The sequence below is a fragment of the Carettochelys insculpta genome, chromosome 4 (assembly GCF_033958435.1).
Source record: "Carettochelys insculpta isolate YL-2023 chromosome 4, ASM3395843v1, whole genome shotgun sequence".
In the NCBI taxonomy this organism is placed as follows: domain Eukaryota; kingdom Metazoa; phylum Chordata; order Testudines; family Carettochelyidae; genus Carettochelys; species Carettochelys insculpta.
The window spans coordinates 55,120,557-55,138,310 of record NC_134140.1 but is presented as its reverse complement, the minus strand read 5'-3'; the positions used below and the strand labels follow the sequence as shown (position 1 = coordinate 55,138,310).

Genomic DNA, 17,754 nt, shown 5'->3' with positions numbered 1-17,754 from the left:
AGTTTGAGATTTGGCAGTTTCTGAAGGAGATATCTGAGACTTATTCTAATGTAAGGAAGAGAGAACAGATGAATAGGTCAGTCGGGCTCCATTAGCAGCACATTAATATCCTAAATATGGAAAAAAGTTAAAATATGGAGAAGTCAGAGGTGTATATAGAACAACAACACAAGCATGTAGGGGAAAAAGTCAGAAGGGCTAAGATTCAAAATGAGTGTACCTAGCATGGGATATAAAAGGGAATAAGTTATTTAAATACATTAGGAGTGAGAAGTTTGGCCCTCGACTGGTGGGGAAAGAGAAGTACTAATGGATTGCCTCAAGGAAGTGGAGGTGTTTTAATGCCAAATTTCTTTAGTCTTCTCTGAGAAGATTAACAGGGAAAGGAATGCAAACTACAATAGGCAAGTAAAAACTATTTATGATAAGATTCAAATTGGTAGGGCCAGATGAAATTCATCCCAGGAGACATAGGGAATTAGTTGAAGCTATCTTGGAACAGTTAGCAATTACCTTTGCGAACTTGTGGATGATCAGGAAGGTCCCAGTAGACTGGAAGGAGGACAAACAATAGTACCTATCTTTTGTGAAGGAGAACAAAGAGGACCTGAATATCTATGCACCACTCAGTCCCAGATCTGGTATATGGAAAGATACTGGAACAAATTATTAAGCAACCAATTTGTAAGTAGCTGAAGGCTACGGGGGTTGTAAGGTATAGCCAGCATGGCTTTGTCAAGAACAAGTCATGCCAAATCAACCGTGGTTTTTCTTTTTGATAAGGCTGTTAGCTCTCATATTCTGGGGTGCAGACCAATCTATCAGGAGTTGGTCATCGTTTGCCATGTAATCCCGGGTGCCTTGTATGTTCTTGTTTAATTACCATCCAGCAGACAGATATGTAGTTCTCTGCTTCTTTCTTGTGAAGCCCTGGTTCATCACCCATCTTCAACAGAGTCCTGCTGTATTTTCTCTCTCCAGTTACATGATGTAGGCTTGACTTACTCCAAAGACCCTTCTCGCCTGCATTTCCCCCCCGATTGTCTGCCATTAAGTGTGCAGCTCTCTCCTGGTACACAGAGAACTTACTAAATTTGTTGTTCCTGTTTTAAAGAAATAGGTATCAGCCTCTTACCAACTTATTCAAATTCACACTCTGTTTTATTAAACAGGAATACTTCAGGTCAGCGATGGGCCACCAAGGATAGTGACCAGGCCACGAGTCCCCCTTCCTGTCAGAGAGCTGCTAGATTGTTGTAACCAAGAAAGCCTTTCAGGATAAGGTAGTTTTGCTGCACTTGTGCACCTAAAACTCGTGGCTTATGCTGGTATGAACCATAGCAGCACTTTGGATGCAGAGGGAGCACATATCTCTCGCAGTCAATGTTGTGTGCAGTTCAAATGCACCTCACTTCACATGCCCTTGTATTACATGCAGGTAAAGCTGGTGAGCTGGGGGGAGCCACATGGACAGAAACTAGCGAAATCTGGCAATGCTATGTGTGGTTAAGGATAGTCTCGTTGGCTATACATAAAACCCTGATGGGTCGCAGATTGCCTCCCTGCTCACTGTCATTAGCCAGCCTTGCTGTATTTGAATTAAAGACCTGTCTACTTGGTTCAAACGCAGACTTTAAAATACAAGAGATCCATAACTCCAAAAAATATTAATACATCTATTTTAGTGTTTGTTTGCCAGTGTATTTTCCAGCGAGATATTATGTGACACCAAGGAATTGAAATATTCTTAAGCCAGCTAAATTTCAGTGTGTCCCTTCTGGCCTTGGGATGGTCTTAGTCACATAGGCCTAGTGGCGATGGGGAGCAGTAGGTATGGTTTTATTTTATTTCATTAGTAAGGCTTTTGATGCCATTTCAATGAAATTCTCGGGGGAAAAAATATTAGAGAAACTTTTTAAAGAGAGCTTTACATTTTGAATTTGTGATACAGATGAGGACCCTAAAGTCACAGATCCAAATTCTTCCTGCCTTCCTTCTCTCACCAGAGAAGTCGTGTCGTTTAGAATGGACTCAGGCCAATGGCCAGGGAGACAGCAATGGGGGCAGTTGCTCTGTGATCCGGTGACTCAAAAGCGCTGGGGCCTCTGGCCAGCACTATTACTGCAGTGATGGTGGTTGATGTCCTGGGCCTCCTTAAATTGCTGTTGGAGCACCACACTGTGACCTCTACATGGCTCTGAGGGTTTTGGGAGGAGGATGTGATCTGGGCCAAAGAGCACTAAGGGCTGCCTCCCCCAACCCTGCTCCTTCTGCCAAAGGCCCTGCTTTTTCCAGGGTGCATGGAGACATCTTCACCCACACACCTTGCCCCAGCGCCTGCAGTGACTGGCTGCCCTGCTGGATGGGCTACTGTGTCCTCGAAGAATTTCTTGCCAAAATCCTATAACTGCGTTTTACTTCACTCCATGAAGGAAAAATGGAGGCTAAATCTAGGCAGTTGCCTTGGCAACATGGGTCTCAGCTTCCATCTTTCTGTCAGTTTGTGTTACTTTGTGGGACTATCTGCAACCTTTCCATGAGCTCCACAATTTTTGACCCAGCACAGCATGTATACACTAATTCTGGTGTTGGAGGGGCTAGTATGTGGCCTAATGAAAAACAGGAGTACAATGTATTTTTAAATCTAAAAAGGTTAAGCCTCCTGCTCGAATTAGCAATCTGAACATTCTCAAAGATAGGAGTAACTCACCTTAAATAACCTGGTTCATCTGTCTGAGGAGTTTAATTACCATTGCTATTTATGAACCTTCTATTGGTAGCAGCAGCTCATCAAATGACATCTGACACTGGTAAAACAAGAGTGTCAAAGTGTGTGTTTCATCTTCCATCCTGCTTTTACGACAGGCCCCTTAATTTTGAACTCCTTTTCAGTCTTCAGTGGCTGGGTTGTTGCCATCGTCACATGCCACTTTGGTCATAAACATAAGTAAAAACAGTGTTCAGAAAGTACTCGTGTGAACACTCTGAATTACTTTTCTGAAAGTAAAATCTGGCGAAATGGGATGATCTCATTTGTTAGAGAGGAAATAAGAAAGCAGCAGCATCTGATTTGCTATACAGCGAAATTCTGCACTACCAGGTCTCTAATTCTGTTGGAACAGTTTAGCTAAGTTTTGTTGAAGGCTTATGTAGGAGAAAACAAGTTGTGATTCTCACATTTTACTACTAACTGCATCTTCTGTCATCTTAAGTTATGTAGGAATTTTAAGTTCACCCCTTTTTCTGTTTTGATTTATTGCCAGCATCAGAAAAATATTTTTAAAACCTCTGTCTAGTCTATTACTGGAAGTAAAACAAGTTAATTTTAGATTTACCAGTTCAAATATTGAAAAGAATGAAGATGAGATACTAGGAATGTTTCCAATAGAAAAATGCTTCCAGCAGGATTGTTCTAGTCCCATATAAAATGCTGGTCACAAGCTACACTACGTCATTGATTAACACGGCAGTTAAGTCCATCTCCTTCTTAATTGTGAGCATACACCCAAGGTGGACAAAGTATAAATGTGTGGCTTTCTTTTGCTGTTCTGAGTATTACCATTATCAACATTTATGAGCCACACACCTTGATTTTCTTTTAAAGGGTCTGTTTTTTTTTAACTGAGTACAAGCAGTTTTCACATGTTTAATACTATGTTGCATAAGGATAACTACAGCAAGGAAGCTGGGGGTTTCAATATGTGAAACATAAGAAGGGAATAGCTGTACATCTCCCTGTATAGTAGTGACCCAAGTAGTCAACTTGTTTTGACACGAACCCTTCATGATGTTAGAATCACAAAATAGGGTAGAAGATAGGCTTGCCCCGGGTGAGTATGGATATTAGCTATTTAAATCAAGTTTAAAGAAAATGCAATTTTATGTAATTGAGATATTTGTGGGGGTGGGAGAGAGCATATGAGTATCCAGACAAACTTTGGAATAATAGCAACTGTTTATGAAGAGGCACAGTAGCGATGGTGGTGCATGTCCTAGACAACAGCAGTCAGATAGTTGCACAAGGTTTACTCCCCTGCTGCACTTGGGGTGGTGGGTAGGAGAGTTAATGAGGCTCAAGCAGCACAGGTTTCTTCCCTTCTCCTTCCATCTGCTGTTGCTGAAATTAGTTTGGCATAGTCCCTGCTCCCTAGCTATCTATGACCGTTTTTCTTGTGCTCCCCAGATCTATCTGACAGCATGCATTTAGGGATCACTCAGGTCAAACACACAGGGAGCTGGAAGAGATATGAGAGAAGGCTTCCTTCCGCTGGCTGGGGGAGAGAGTGAGAGGAGTAGTCCCCAGATGCTGAAGGCCCGTGGAGGGCTTTGCTGAGGGCTGGAGCTGTAAACTGAAAGACAAATTGCTGGTTGAATTCTACACCAAAAATTAAATGCAGGGCCAAAAAATTTAAAATTCTGCATACTAGTTTTAAAATGTTCTAAAATTCTGCGTATTTTGTCACACCAGTTTCAATTCTTTTAATAATGTATTTCAAAATACCCATCAACAAGTATGTCTAACAATACGAACAAAAAAGGTGCAGGAGATTCTTTTTTGCCATGGATTACTTGCTAGGTCTGTTAGTAATCCATTTAGAGTAGAGTACAGAAGCTCATTTCTTGCAATCTGTGTTTCCCTCCAATCCTCACCTAGGCTGCTTCTATACATGCTACCTCCCATCAGAGGCATGGTAATGAGGCAATTGTAAGCAGGCTAATGAACTGCTAACATGTACATTAGGCACCTCATTAGCATAATGGAGGCTGCATGAATTTCAAAGTGCAGACTTCGAATTGCAGATGAACAGAGTAGATGGGGGCAGCTTCGAAATTTAAACGCCCGACTTTGACATTCCCTTACTTCAATCTAGTTCTGACCAGTGGAATTAACAATTGGAGCCTTCAGATGTTCTTTCAATACAAATAACTTTGAAATAATATTAACATCTCAGGGTTACAAAGTCTTCAGACTTTAAAAACTGAGGTTCTGCAACCAATTGCCGCCTTATTGGGAGAAACTCCATTTGCTATACCTGACTTATTTCCAGCCCAAAAGTTTTATCATGCCTGTATTCTTACTGTTAAGTGTTCAAAAATGTTAGTTTTAAGCTATAGGCTAAGCAGATCTGTTGTAGACTATATACCCTGGCAATTTACTCCTGACATGTTCCTGAAGTACTAAGCAAGGGGCCTGGGGTACAAACAAGAGAGAGACTATTAGAAAATGGTTTTGTATCCTAAAATTGCAGCAAACTATATCAGGGAGAACATGTGGGATTGAAGCTCCCAGTCCTGACAAATGAGGCAGAACATCAACTTATTTGGAGGATTTTTTTAAATTGTTTACTTGTAACTCTCCAGTGTAGTCTCACATTTTTACTTACAAATGTGGAAACTGCTGCTTAGCTTTTGACGGAACCTTTCTAGAATTGACTTTCATTTATGTAGCCATAGTCTTACCGCTGAATGTACTGTGTCTCATAAACTAGTGCCAAACAAATCAGGGCACAGTCCTGGCACCACCTAATACGGTGGCTTAAAATATGGTTCAGCTATCTTGAGACTACTCAAATTCTTGATCTATGTAGTGCCGCAGCTTCCAGTTTGTCCTATATCTTTCAAGATTCAAATTTAAGCCCAAAAGCTTTTGTTTCTGTAATTCAACACTACCTAACTACACTAGTGTGAGTTAAATAGCTGATAGTTTTAAAGGATTTTAAACAAAATAACCAACAGTGGCTGGTTTTAGTAGTGCTTTGGGGTGGTACTTGGGCTCAGTGTCCTTTGATCATCCCAGGTACTTTGTGGCTGTATGGTTAAATTGAGTGGATAAATCCCGAGGCTCATTATTTGCAGATCCTTTAACGAAACGTTGGTCATGTTGGAAAAAGTACTTCCCAGTAAATTAGTGCAAGACCTAATAGCTTAAATTCTGTTCAGATGTCTCACTGAGGAAAATTCAGATTCTCTGGCTGAACTTTTCCCAGCCTGCACTTTATTTGGAAGTGAATCCTGTCTCGACCCAGATATACTCCTTCATATATCTATTTTGTCAGTGGTTCATGGCTACTTGACTAACACATGAAGGGGAGAAAAGTATGAAAATCAATTAATATGCATTATCTAGTGGGTCTTAAAATCTGGTTTTTGTGTCTTTGGTAGGAAGGTTTAATTTTAAATATTTAATTTAAATTTAATTTAACATCTGTTTCTGATTAGCCCTTCTACAGAATCCAGGACCAGAAAGGCTCTTGAGAGCCCATTCCAGTCCATCTACCTGCACTCAGGCAGGAGTAAGCATTATCTGCCTATCCTGAACAGTAGTTTGTCTGACCTGACCTTAAATCTCCAGTTATGGCGATTTGTACAACCTCCCTAGGCTTTACTTGACATCTTCACTTACTCACTTTCTCCCTGACACCTTCAGTTGTTTACAAGCATGTGTCCAGAATGACTTTCCTCATTTGGCAAGCGTTGAAAATACTGTGTAGCGCGCTCTCTTGAACTGCATGCAGTTGTAGAGCACTCTCACAATTTTATCTCTATAATGTAAGCCAGTGAAGTTTTGCATGAATTGGTGGTAGGTATTGTTTCTCTCCGTAGTATGGCAAATTCTTCTCCACGCTGTCAGTGTGAACTCTGGAGTGTAATCTAAAGCATGAAGACATAGCCCTACAATTATTGAATCACAGGTCTAAAAAGTCATTGTGGCCGTGCAGTTCCACAAACCACAAGTTGTCTCTCCCTCACAGTTAAAAATCAGCTTCTGTGGAAGAAATTTGCAGCGCTTGTTCTATTTTCCTCCATAGCCATTTCAAATCTCATAATAACTGTCTTCTCTTGAAAACAGAACTCTGTGTACACAGCCATACCTTCCCTGTGTCAATATAGCTGAGGGATTCTAATTCCAGGCTGACATGAGTTAAGAGTAAATTCATCCTTTCTCCTCCCATACTTTAAACAGAGGGGTGTGGGTGTGTTGTTTTGCAGCTGAAGAGTAGATGCTGGATTTTTTTTTTTTACTCTTGTGAGCAAATAATACATTTCATACCATAAACTTTCATTTAAAAACCTCAAAAGCAGATTTATGACATGTCTAGACAACATTTCATCCCATATTATGTGTCCTTTTAAAGACTGAAAACCTTTCAATCTAGTTTAATTTAGTTGTCAGGTACCTCTGTAGGTCTATCTATGCTAGAGTATAAATTTTTGGTTTTAAGTGAGTTAGGTCAGTTTTATAATGTACCTGTCTTCACTACAAATATAATTAGGTTGATTTTTAAGGGGTCCTAATGCAGCTGTGGGGATCTCTGGCTCAACCCCCCTCCCATCACCACAATCACTCAGCTGCTAGATCAAAATGAAAAGAATCAAAATAACACTATTGTGGAAGTATTTCCACAATACCAAAAATCTTTCTAATCGCTCTAAATTGAAACTTTTCAGATTTTTATTTCTACATTTTACAACTCTCAGGACAGGCCTGCTAGCCTTGTAACAGCATGTGCCAGGGGCAGGCTGTAGAAAAGTGGAGTGAAAATGCATTTGGCAGGTTGTTTATAACTGGAGCGGGGAGTGAGGGCAGTGTACTCTGGGATGATACTAGACACACACAACCACTTGCAGCGTGTTTTTTTTTTTTTTTCCCCCCATAACAGAATGCAATGGGGGTGCAGGAGCTCTAGGATAGGAACCCATAATGCACTGCTGACACAGTCGAACTTAGCAAAGGTAACGGGGACACAGTCTACTTTCAAAATGTGTGAACGCTCCCCAGCGACGTCCTAAAAATCGAGTGGTATAAAGTTGACTTTAATAAATTTGACTATTTCCTAGTGTAGACATAGCCTGGTCCTCACTATGATAGTACTTTATTTGAGAAGTCCATTCTAGACATGTAACAGCCAGAATCAATTTCAGTTCTAGCTGTCATAGCTCTAGAACTTGGTTTTTGAAGTAGGTGTAGTACAATATAAAATCCATAGCCTGTCCTGACTGCCTTGTTTCCTTTCTGAGGTAGCACGTGGGTTATTTGAGATAGGTATGGTGCAGAAAGCTAACGGAATACCACGCAGACTTATGCTTAATAGTATTTTTAAAAAAGGTTTTAAGGTAAGTAATTGTATTAGTTATACAAATGGCCATGTTGAAGATTACTAATGAGGTACTGAAATACTTATTCGGTGCCTCATTATCATGCTGGCGGCCCCGACTCTTCAAAATTGCTGCTTTTCGCTGCCACACAGCTTCTCCAGACGGGGCTCCTTTTTGAAAGGACCCCGCCAACTTCGAAATCCCCTTATTCCTATCAGTAGGAAAAGGAGCTGCGTGGAAGTGAAAAGTGGCAATTTCGAAGAGCTGTGGCTGCTGGCATGCTAATGAGGCGCTGAATATGTATTTCAGTGCCTCATTAGTAATCTTGGAAATGGCCATTTGCATGGCCATTTTGAAGATTTGGGCCAGTGTAGATGTAGCCTCTGTGTGATTAAACTTGATATCAAACAGCAGTAACTACATCTATTGAAGATTTGCCCACCTAGAACTACTCCTCAGTTCTTTATTTTTGTTGTTAATGTCAAAATGGTATTTTTAATACTTTCCTGGAATCTTCTTCCCATGGTGATTGTTCTTGTATCTCTAGAATTATAGACCTATGGATGGTCTGTTCTATTTACCTAAAAGCAGAGAATATTTAGGGTTTCTATACAAGTACCATAAATATTGGAAAACTTGTTCAAAATATTTAGTCACTATGTGTACATTTTATGATATGTCAAAACATTTTCAAAATTTATATACAGTATCTGTAAACACAAAACACAAACTCATGACTTCCTGCTTGATCTTAATACCTCATTAGCCTTTGTTATCTGGGCTAATCTGGGCGTGGCTATTAGCCATGCTGGAATATTTCATAAACCAGTAATATTCTCAAAGTAAATCTTGAAATGTGAGCGGGTGATTCAGCTCTTGCTGTGAAAGCTGACAGCTGAGCAAAGATCTGGTGATGGGTAATGTACAGAGTGAGCAAGAGTGGGCTCTGCAAACATAGATGGAGCAAAGGATAGGTGCTGTTATAATCCTTCCCCACCACACCCCCCCAGCGCATTAGTGAGTAACCCAAACTACTGAAAAATAGACACAAGTAAAAGAACCTGACTGAAATAGGTACTGGATGTTGTCAGATAGATCAGAGCCTCTGGCTTCTCCCTTCCAGATGTCTTAAGTTTTTCAGGAAGTTTTGTGCTGACAAGTTGCTTTTATCTCCGCTTCTGCTGGGTAGTCCAGCTTGGCTCCTGTTCTCGGAGGTGCCGCTGTGGACCAAATAGATGGTAATTCATACTGTTGATGATTCAAAATGTCCAGTCAAAGTAAGTGGTGCTTTTTTCACCATCTAGTCAGGAACCAAGGTATCATCTTTCAGTCCTTGCAACTGAGGGTGAAATTTTCCTGTCTATTTGTGTAACACATCTTGTCAAACCACTTTCTGTAAGACCGGTTAGGGCATAGCTGTTGGTATAAATGTCTGGGTACATACCTTCAACTTGAGCTGGTTTGTTCCAGCCAACAACTTACCTCTACGAGTCATTTTCTATAGGACTGTCTGAAGTACGTCTGTTAGCCAAAGCTGCAGTCATACTTGCCTGCATTTGTTTCTCCAGTCCTCTGCTTAAATGTCCATTTGTGAAGTTTTTGTAACTTAAGTAAAGATCTTCTTTGCTTTTTATGCTTTCTCAACTTGTTTTAACAATCCATTATACAATTCAAAGTCACTTCACAAGTTTTTCTCCCATGGGCTGGGACAGCAATGTAAATCATCCATTTCTTATTGTTTTAATAACAATGGAGGGGCTTGTCTGTGCCTAATGTACAGACTCGTCTCAAACAAAATTATTCTCTTGTGGTGGTCTTATAAACATAGGTTTTTGGTTTTTTTTTTTCTTGAGGGGGTGGGAGGGTTTACTGCCTCTTTCAACACAGATGCCTATATTTCGCTAACTCCATACCATGCATATACTTGATTATGAATATTAGCCTTAATACTCTGTGGTTTACAATAAAAGAAAACCATGTATGCAGCCTGTTTTCTAACAAGCTTGCCTGTGAGGTAAACCCTGTCATTTGAGCGTACACTGTTACCCAAAGCTGCACCAAGTAGTCAACTTCCCTTTTAGGCGTATAACTTAAATATATAATATAATCATATTTAGATTCCACTAAGTTCCCTCTCTTTCCCTACTGTACCTGATAACATCATAAAGCTTGATTTCTGTTTTTCTATCAATCAGACAGAAAAAGGCAGTCTACTTAACCTCACCAGTGGTACGCTCTCGTGAAAGGGTGTTTGTAGCTTTGAGTTCTCTCAGACTATAGAAGAAATCTAGCCATTAGATCTTGCATTTGTATCCTCTTGTCCTGTTTTTATATTTTTTAATACCACTTTGAAGGTGAGGTAATTCTTCAATGTAAATAACTTCTAACTAGTTACTATACTTTTCAAACAATTGCAGGAGCTAGTGATATTGTGAAAGCTGTTTTTGTAGTCGTAATTACATAATCCTGCACTCTAACTGGCGAAGTAATTCAAAACACTAAACTGGGGAGGGGAAAGTGTCACCACCTTTTGTATAGGGTTGCAAATGCTCCAGTTGCTTAAAATGAGAATTTTAGATGCTGCCTTCCCTCCCATTTCCTTACTCACTTTCCCACCATTTCCCCCCCCCCCACCCCCGAACATACCTGTAAGTTGAAGAGCTGTGCTGGGACCTGACAGCCTGCCTGTGAAATGTGGGTAGGATGTAGCCCTGGCTGAGAGAGCGTGGTTATGGGGTGGTGGTGACCTAGGGGTTCTACGCAGTTGACTCCCTCCCTCCCCACCTCATACATACACCGCTCGCTCACTCGCGCTCTCTCTCTCTCTCTCTCTCTCTCTGGCAGTGATGCTTACAGATGGTGAGTCCTCTTTTCCACCAATAACAGTACCTGGTGTCAAATCAGTACTTCAGAACAAAAAATGCACCCTTTCAACTGGATGTTCTGTTGGGAAAACAGGCACCTGGCAAACCTATCGTTGCAAATTTTGTGGAACTTATTACATTTACTGGAGGCCTCTTGTATTTGTCCAGTTTACTCTATATGATCCCTGTGTGTCACTTTCCCTTTGTTCTCTGTTTGAGGGATTTATTGCAAGTCTTCCCTACCCCTCCTTTGTACTTGAGGCTCTCCGTGATCATTTAGGTCTGCTGCAGGAATTTGATATGCACCTCTTTCCCCTCAGTATTATTCTTTATCTGGCTAAAGAAACAAACCAACAGTCATGTAGCACTTTAAAGACTAACAGAGTAATTTATTAGGTGATGAGCTTTCATGGGACAGACCCACTTCTTCAGATGTGTTTCTCTCCGCGCAAGAGCGAGTGGCAGTGGCGGCCATGGGGGCAGCTGGCGCGGAGCTTGGTGGGGGGCGGCCAACATCCTGGCCCAGCTCCGGCACGTGCAGCTCAGCGGCTGGGGCCTGACCCGGGGGGCGCAGATCACAGAAGCCTTGTCAAAAGAAAGGGATAAACCAGCTAAATGGAATGGAATTCCCCTGCTGTTGCAGAAACTGTATGAAAACAGCCATCCCAACAGTCACTTCTCTCGGTGCCAAAGCATCCTCAAGGAAATTTCTCCGCTCCTGTCAATGGAGGCTATGGCATTTGTCGCAGAAGATAATAGAAAACCTGCTCAAGAATCCACTTTCCCAAACACATATACATTTGACTTGTTTGGAGGAGTAGATCTTCTAGTGGAAATTCTTACGAGACCAACTCAGATCTGTAGCATTTCCAGTACAGACTGACAGTTATATAGCACAGAGGTCCAAAAAAAATTGCAATGAAATAAAAACTAATAGATCAGACACAAGGAACTGAAGGGGGAGGGAGTCTGCCCCCCTGAAGGCTCATCACCTAACAAATTTTGTTGTTCTTTAAGTGCTACATGACTTTTGGTTTGTTTTTTAGAATACAGACTAATGCAGCTCTCTCTCTGGTTAAAGAGTCATTCAGAGGGTCAACTTTTTAAAAACTATTGGGAGTACAGAGCTGAGGAAAGGTGAAGCAATATTATGGACCAGCTTCTGTTGGTGAGAAGTTTTCAAGCTTACAAAGTTCTCAGGTCATTGGCAGAGGATTGGCAGGTGGGGGTGGGGATGGCGACTGTTATACTTCAAGGCATTAATAGGTGCCATCGACCTCTTGTGTGATTTGGCCATTGTCAGAGACAGAATACTGAGCTAGATTGGTCATCGGTCTGACCTAGTAACCCCACTTGTATGTTCTCATAGACACTTGCAGGGGTGCTGGAGGCTCTGGCAGTGCTAAACGTGGGTTCATATGTTCTCCATTTTAACCCCTTTCAGTTCACTGATTTTCCTCAACACCAGGGTTCTGGCAACTGATGACTAGAACTGTCTTTGAACTATGATGCAATTTCAACAATCCTATGCAGGTAGAGAAATGGCTGCCCAAGTGTGGCTGAGCTTGCAAAGTGCAGAGTTTCTGCATTCCCAGAGCGTGTTTGGTCCCAACTGCAGCTCCCATTCCACCTTTTTCCTGGAGCCTCTGCCCCCTTTAGTATCAACTCCGACATGAACCTTGTGTCTAGGGTTTCAGAATCAGTGTGTGGTGAGAGTGCTCTCATGCTGTATCCAGATGATTGGGCGATTTGGTATCAAACTGCCTGCAGATATACTTATACTTATCTGGAATTATGCTGAGGTCTGTAGTTAGACACAAGACAGCTTTTTAGATGTAAGTTAACTCTCTCCAAGTGATGCTAGGCCTAATGAATGAAGACCTCTAAAAGCCACAGAAGAGCATAGGACAGTTATTCCGTGAGCTGCTTGGCCACTGTGCCTTGGCGCTCTCAACTGGACTGAGACAAACCAATTCTCCGTTATGGGTTAATAGGGATGAGCAAAGTGAGGGGTGGGCCCCCTTGGTGTGGGGCATCACACGTCATAAGGGGGGAACACAGCACAAGCAGCTGAGTTTCAGGCTTGGCCATCTCATTTAAATGTTGACATGTCACTGTTTTTATGTATGTGTGTTCGCATTTATATATCAGTTCGCAAAGACTTTTACATTCTACAAACTTATTTTATTACATGTGCAAAAAGTTTTTTTTCCCATATGAACGTAACTGAAATTTCCATTGGTTTGGATTACATTGGACAGGTTGGGGAGGGGGCTGCTAATTGTAGAGATGAAAAGTGGGGCCTGATGGAAAATACTAACTCAGGGGTGAGCAAGTATATGGTGATCTTGTATTGCCCCTGGACTGTCACTGGTTGTTGTGCTGTTTGTAGCAGAGGCACTGGTGGGTTTATTAACATCTAACGGGAACATCACCAGATGGATGCATCAGAACCACACTGTTCAGCATAGTACTGAGGTTGCTAATGGAGAAATAAGGGATATGAAACTCTGATGTGCAGTTAAAAGCATTAATTTGAGCCCTTCCCATGAAGAGGGAGGGTTTTTGAGCTTATATGGACACCTCTTATGTTGCAAAGAAGCCAAACGTATTGGCAATAACTCCCACTGCTGCTTTTGACTGACGCCTGGAACGAGTTACTGTTGGGAGTGACTTGGAGTGACTTTCCACATACGTGCATGATAGCAAAGGATTTAATAGGTTGGGTGTGGCAAAATCATGCAGCTGTTATACTTGCATGCTCTTGTTGAAATTTGGGACTGAGCTATTCTGTGGCACTCTGAAGCGTTCTGTGTTTTTATCTAGTAGTATATTGAGCCAAATGACTGACTGTAACCTGAAGTAAGATGCTTCCTTCTCTATATTAGTGGTAACTTGCTGCTGGTGTGCAAACATTCCTGATGTCTTGGAACCTGTGACAGCTGTCATCACTGTGGAGTAAAACATCCAGAAAGACATCTGTGGCTCTGCTGGCTGAGAGATGGAGAGTTAAGCTGGAATGATGACAGAAATTAAAGCTAGCCAGGTGGCAATGAAAGCTGGCCAAAAGGAATTAAGAAATGGCATAGAAGTATCTCAGAAAGAAATTGGAACAATTCCAGATGCACAGAGGCACCAGCAACAGACAAAAGATGACATCAAAGCGGAGATTAAAACTAGCCAGTTGGAATTAAAAACTGTATTTGAAGAAATTCAGCGAGTAAGGAAAGAAATGGATGTTCAGTTAAATGCCCAGGCTGACCTGGTATATCTGATTCAAGAAATTAGCGGCAAGTTGACCAATGTTGTTGAAGTTTTCCAGAAAATGGAAAAAAGTCAGAAAGCTTTGACCAGCCTGGATCTTGCTAAAAGAGAGTATCAGAAGCAAGAATTTGAAGACCCCAGTGAATGCTTGGCTGAGAAAGTGGGTGCCCAAACCACTCTAGAAGCTAGCGGTTGGGTGAAGGAGAATGAAAAGAACATGGCTTGGGGTAAGAAAAAGCTTCAGGCTAATGCCTGTCCTGGCCCCCTATTTACCACCTTGGAGGCGAGAGAATTATGTGTTTCTGCTTCAATACTTCCTTATTTAGCCCCCATATATTCCTGACATCTTTCTTTTACTTCATGCATCTGATGAAGTGAGCTGCGGCTCAGAAAAGTTCATGCCCTAACTTTTTTTTTTTAGTCTTCAAGATGACACAGGACTCCTTGTGTTTTTTGCTGAAACAGACTAATGCTGCTGCCTCTTGGAAACTTCTTAGCAATTCTCCCATATTTTTTAAAAAACAATCACTTTATAAAGAAATTTAACCTCAGTTTATGGTAAAAGGACATTACCAGGTACTCCTAGGTAAGGTTAAGGCTACATCACAAATATTTTGAAAAGGCCACAGGCAGAATTCAGACAGTAATAAATCACGGAAGCCTGAGTGCCCCAGAGCATCTGGTGTCAGGAATCAGTCTGCAGCTATGTGACTCTCCAGGCAACCTAAGTTGCTGGTTGGCAGTGTACAGGCTGATGTGCTACATCTCTTGTTTAGATAAGTCAGCAGACAGGCTCCTATACTCACCTGCAGCAGGGCAGTGGATGCTCAGAGTATTTGCCTATGACTACAATACCTCTTGTTCTTTCCTTGGCCGTTATGCTTCCTCCTGTGATGGGGCACTACATGTAATAGGGTTCTGCCCGTTTGGCTTTGGTTTCTAACTACCAACTCTAATGGTGATTACTGGGCACAACCACTCATGTTCTGGTCACTGACACAGGGTAGACCTGAGGCTAGGAAGAGTTTTCAGTTGAGTAGTGTTGCAGGGTATTTGGCACTCTAGCCAATATGCATTGACCAGGTGGGTACAGTTTATTAAAATACCTACTTCCTTGTATATTGACAGATGAATACAGTAGCCTATGTAATTATGAGGATGACTGATTATGCTGCTTGAGAGATCCGGAATAGTCTGCAGTGTTTACTTATAAGAAGTTGGGTGCAACAGCAGTAGGCTCAGGGGATGACACATTTATAAAACTGTGTAAATTAGGTTTAACAAGAAGGGATTTTGGGGACATGATTAAGCAGAATAGCCTGTGATCAGGAGACTGATATCCTGTATGAGTTGCTCACTGAATTAATCTTAATGAATGAGTTGGCCTATCTTAATCCTCATTTTGGTACCTGACAAGATCCTTAACAGGAATCTAAGATAATGTTCTTTCATGTCTTCACACTTCTATATACCAGTGTTTCAATGCAAGTGTGATCAAGCTTTCTCTGTTTTTAGAGGTTTAGATCTTTCTGTACAGCTCTGGGCTGGGTCTTATGAACCTTCCTCTTCATAAGAGGAACAAATAAAGATGACCTGTCCTGAGGTCATAACGAAACAAAGGAAGAGCTATTTGATCTCTCTCTGTAGAGGCATCTCGCACCATTGCTGAGGGTTGGTGCTTGCAGAGAAACCTGAACATTCAGGCTGCTTCAGTACAATGACCCTTATGTAATTGAAGTGTTTAAAGAAATGCCTTTGCACTGGAATGATCTACATTCAGTGAGTTGAAGCAAGTCCTCAGAGTGAGCTTGGAGAGAGATTTGTATCAAGTGACTAGGGAAACAATTTGACAGCTTGAACGCTACAGTTTGACCAGTGCTTTAATAGATTTGTGATCAACTCAGTCTGGCTGAGTGTGGGGACTGTGGATATAGCTGAAATCCTGTGTCACATGTGATTTGCTTTAGCTTTGTTTGAATTCAGCTAAGAGACCGTATCTTTAATCTTTCTTCCAAAACGGTAATTCCTTCCACCCTCTTTGTGCCACTTGTAAGACTGGAAATTCTTTTTTAATGGCAAATAAGGCAATGAGCTCATATCATGTATCTCATAGAAAAAGCCATTTAATGGCAACTTAGCCATTGATATGGGTTAGGTTCAGGCTATTAAGTTTTAAAGTGACTGATTTTTATCATCAGTGCATTACTAGTATTTATCAAAGCAAAGAGGGGTGTGTGCCCATGTGATGAGAGAGACTAGCTGGTAAAACAGAGACTTGGTCATAGGTGACTGGTGCCTGTAGTGGTAGGGGGCACAGGGAGGGCCATTAAGAGAGAGCGAGGGGGCATGGGAGGGCATCCAATTCAGCAATTAAAATTTTGGTTTAGGCACCCAGGGGACAGTGCACCTCTTGCATGCTACTTCATATCATCTATGGACAGACTTCTGTTGTGATGATTTTGAAGAGCCTTTTGAAAGGTGACCAAAAATGAACAGAAGAAGCCATCCTGCGTGCTCTGAGACATTGAAACAACCGTAAAATGCAAACTAGATCACTCATTTTAAATGGAGTGCTAACTTAAATGCCAATGGCTTTTCAGTGGTCACTGTTGCATGTTTTTTATGTGCATTGCTTCTTTCTTGCCATTAGGCATGTCTACATGAGTACTTCCTAAGGGTGGGAGGCATGAGTAGAACTCAACGACTGTTAGGGCCAGTGGGTAGGGGCAGGGGGAAATTCAGACATGACCTTTAGAACAGCGGTTCCTAACCTTTTCTGGACGGGAAGCCATTTTGGCAATTCAGGAAGACTTGGTGACCCAAGGCAATTCAGAAATGGCGAGGGGCAGGGATGGGGTGAGCAGTGCTGTAACTAGCTAATTTTGTGCCGGAGGCAAGAATGTAAAATTGTACCTTCATGTTTATAGATTCATAGTTCTTTATTTCATAGAAAAGGGGAAAATACACTAATAATAAAATATTGCTACATTAATTATAATTGTTCTATTATTATAGTTGATCTGTGTTTTTGTGGTGGAGGAAAGACCCTCATCCGCAAACTGCTCTCCCCCTGCTTCCCCAGTTTAAACTCCACGTTCAGAGAGGCTGGGGGAGTCATGCTGGGGGGATTGGGGGTCACACTTGGGCTGCAGGGGGCCGAGTGAGTCACACATGGGCTGGGGAGAGCAACAAACAAAAAAAAGCAAACTGATAAATCAGATACATAGAACAGAAGTGGGGGAAGGGTGGAAAGGGAGCAAAAATTACTTACTGCATGAGTCTATTAAGTGGCTTACCTGGGATGGTTATGCATATCAAAGGTGGAGAAGCTGTCTTTGTAATGCATAAATTGCTTCTCTATTTATAGAGAGAGCTCCTGGATGTGGCAGCATTAAGAAGCTGCAAATGGCTTCTTTGAGGCACATGCAGCTCCAAGCTGCTGGCAACCCTTAACAAATCTAACCACAACCCATGTTTGGGTCCTGAACCGCAGGTTGGGAATCCCTGCTTATGAAAGCACTTACCACAT

General features: G+C 41.7%; 1 protein-coding gene across 6 annotated transcripts in view; it reads left to right on the top strand.

The window, feature by feature from the left end:
* MTUS1 (microtubule associated scaffold protein 1) overlaps positions 1 to 17,754 on the top strand; it is a 162,543-nt gene that overhangs the window by 97,580 nt on the left and 47,209 nt on the right. The window contains exon 1 of one of the 6 annotated variants that reach the window (XM_074992862.1): positions 13,908 to 14,452. The exons of the other annotated variants lie outside the window; for them this stretch is intronic. Coding sequence (XP_074848963.1) covers positions 13,981 to 14,452 — 472 coding nt within the window. The 5' untranslated portion in view covers positions 13,908 to 13,980. Of the gene's footprint in view, positions 1 to 13,907; positions 14,453 to 17,754 lie in introns of those variants that run through there. 6 annotated transcript variants of the gene reach the window in all.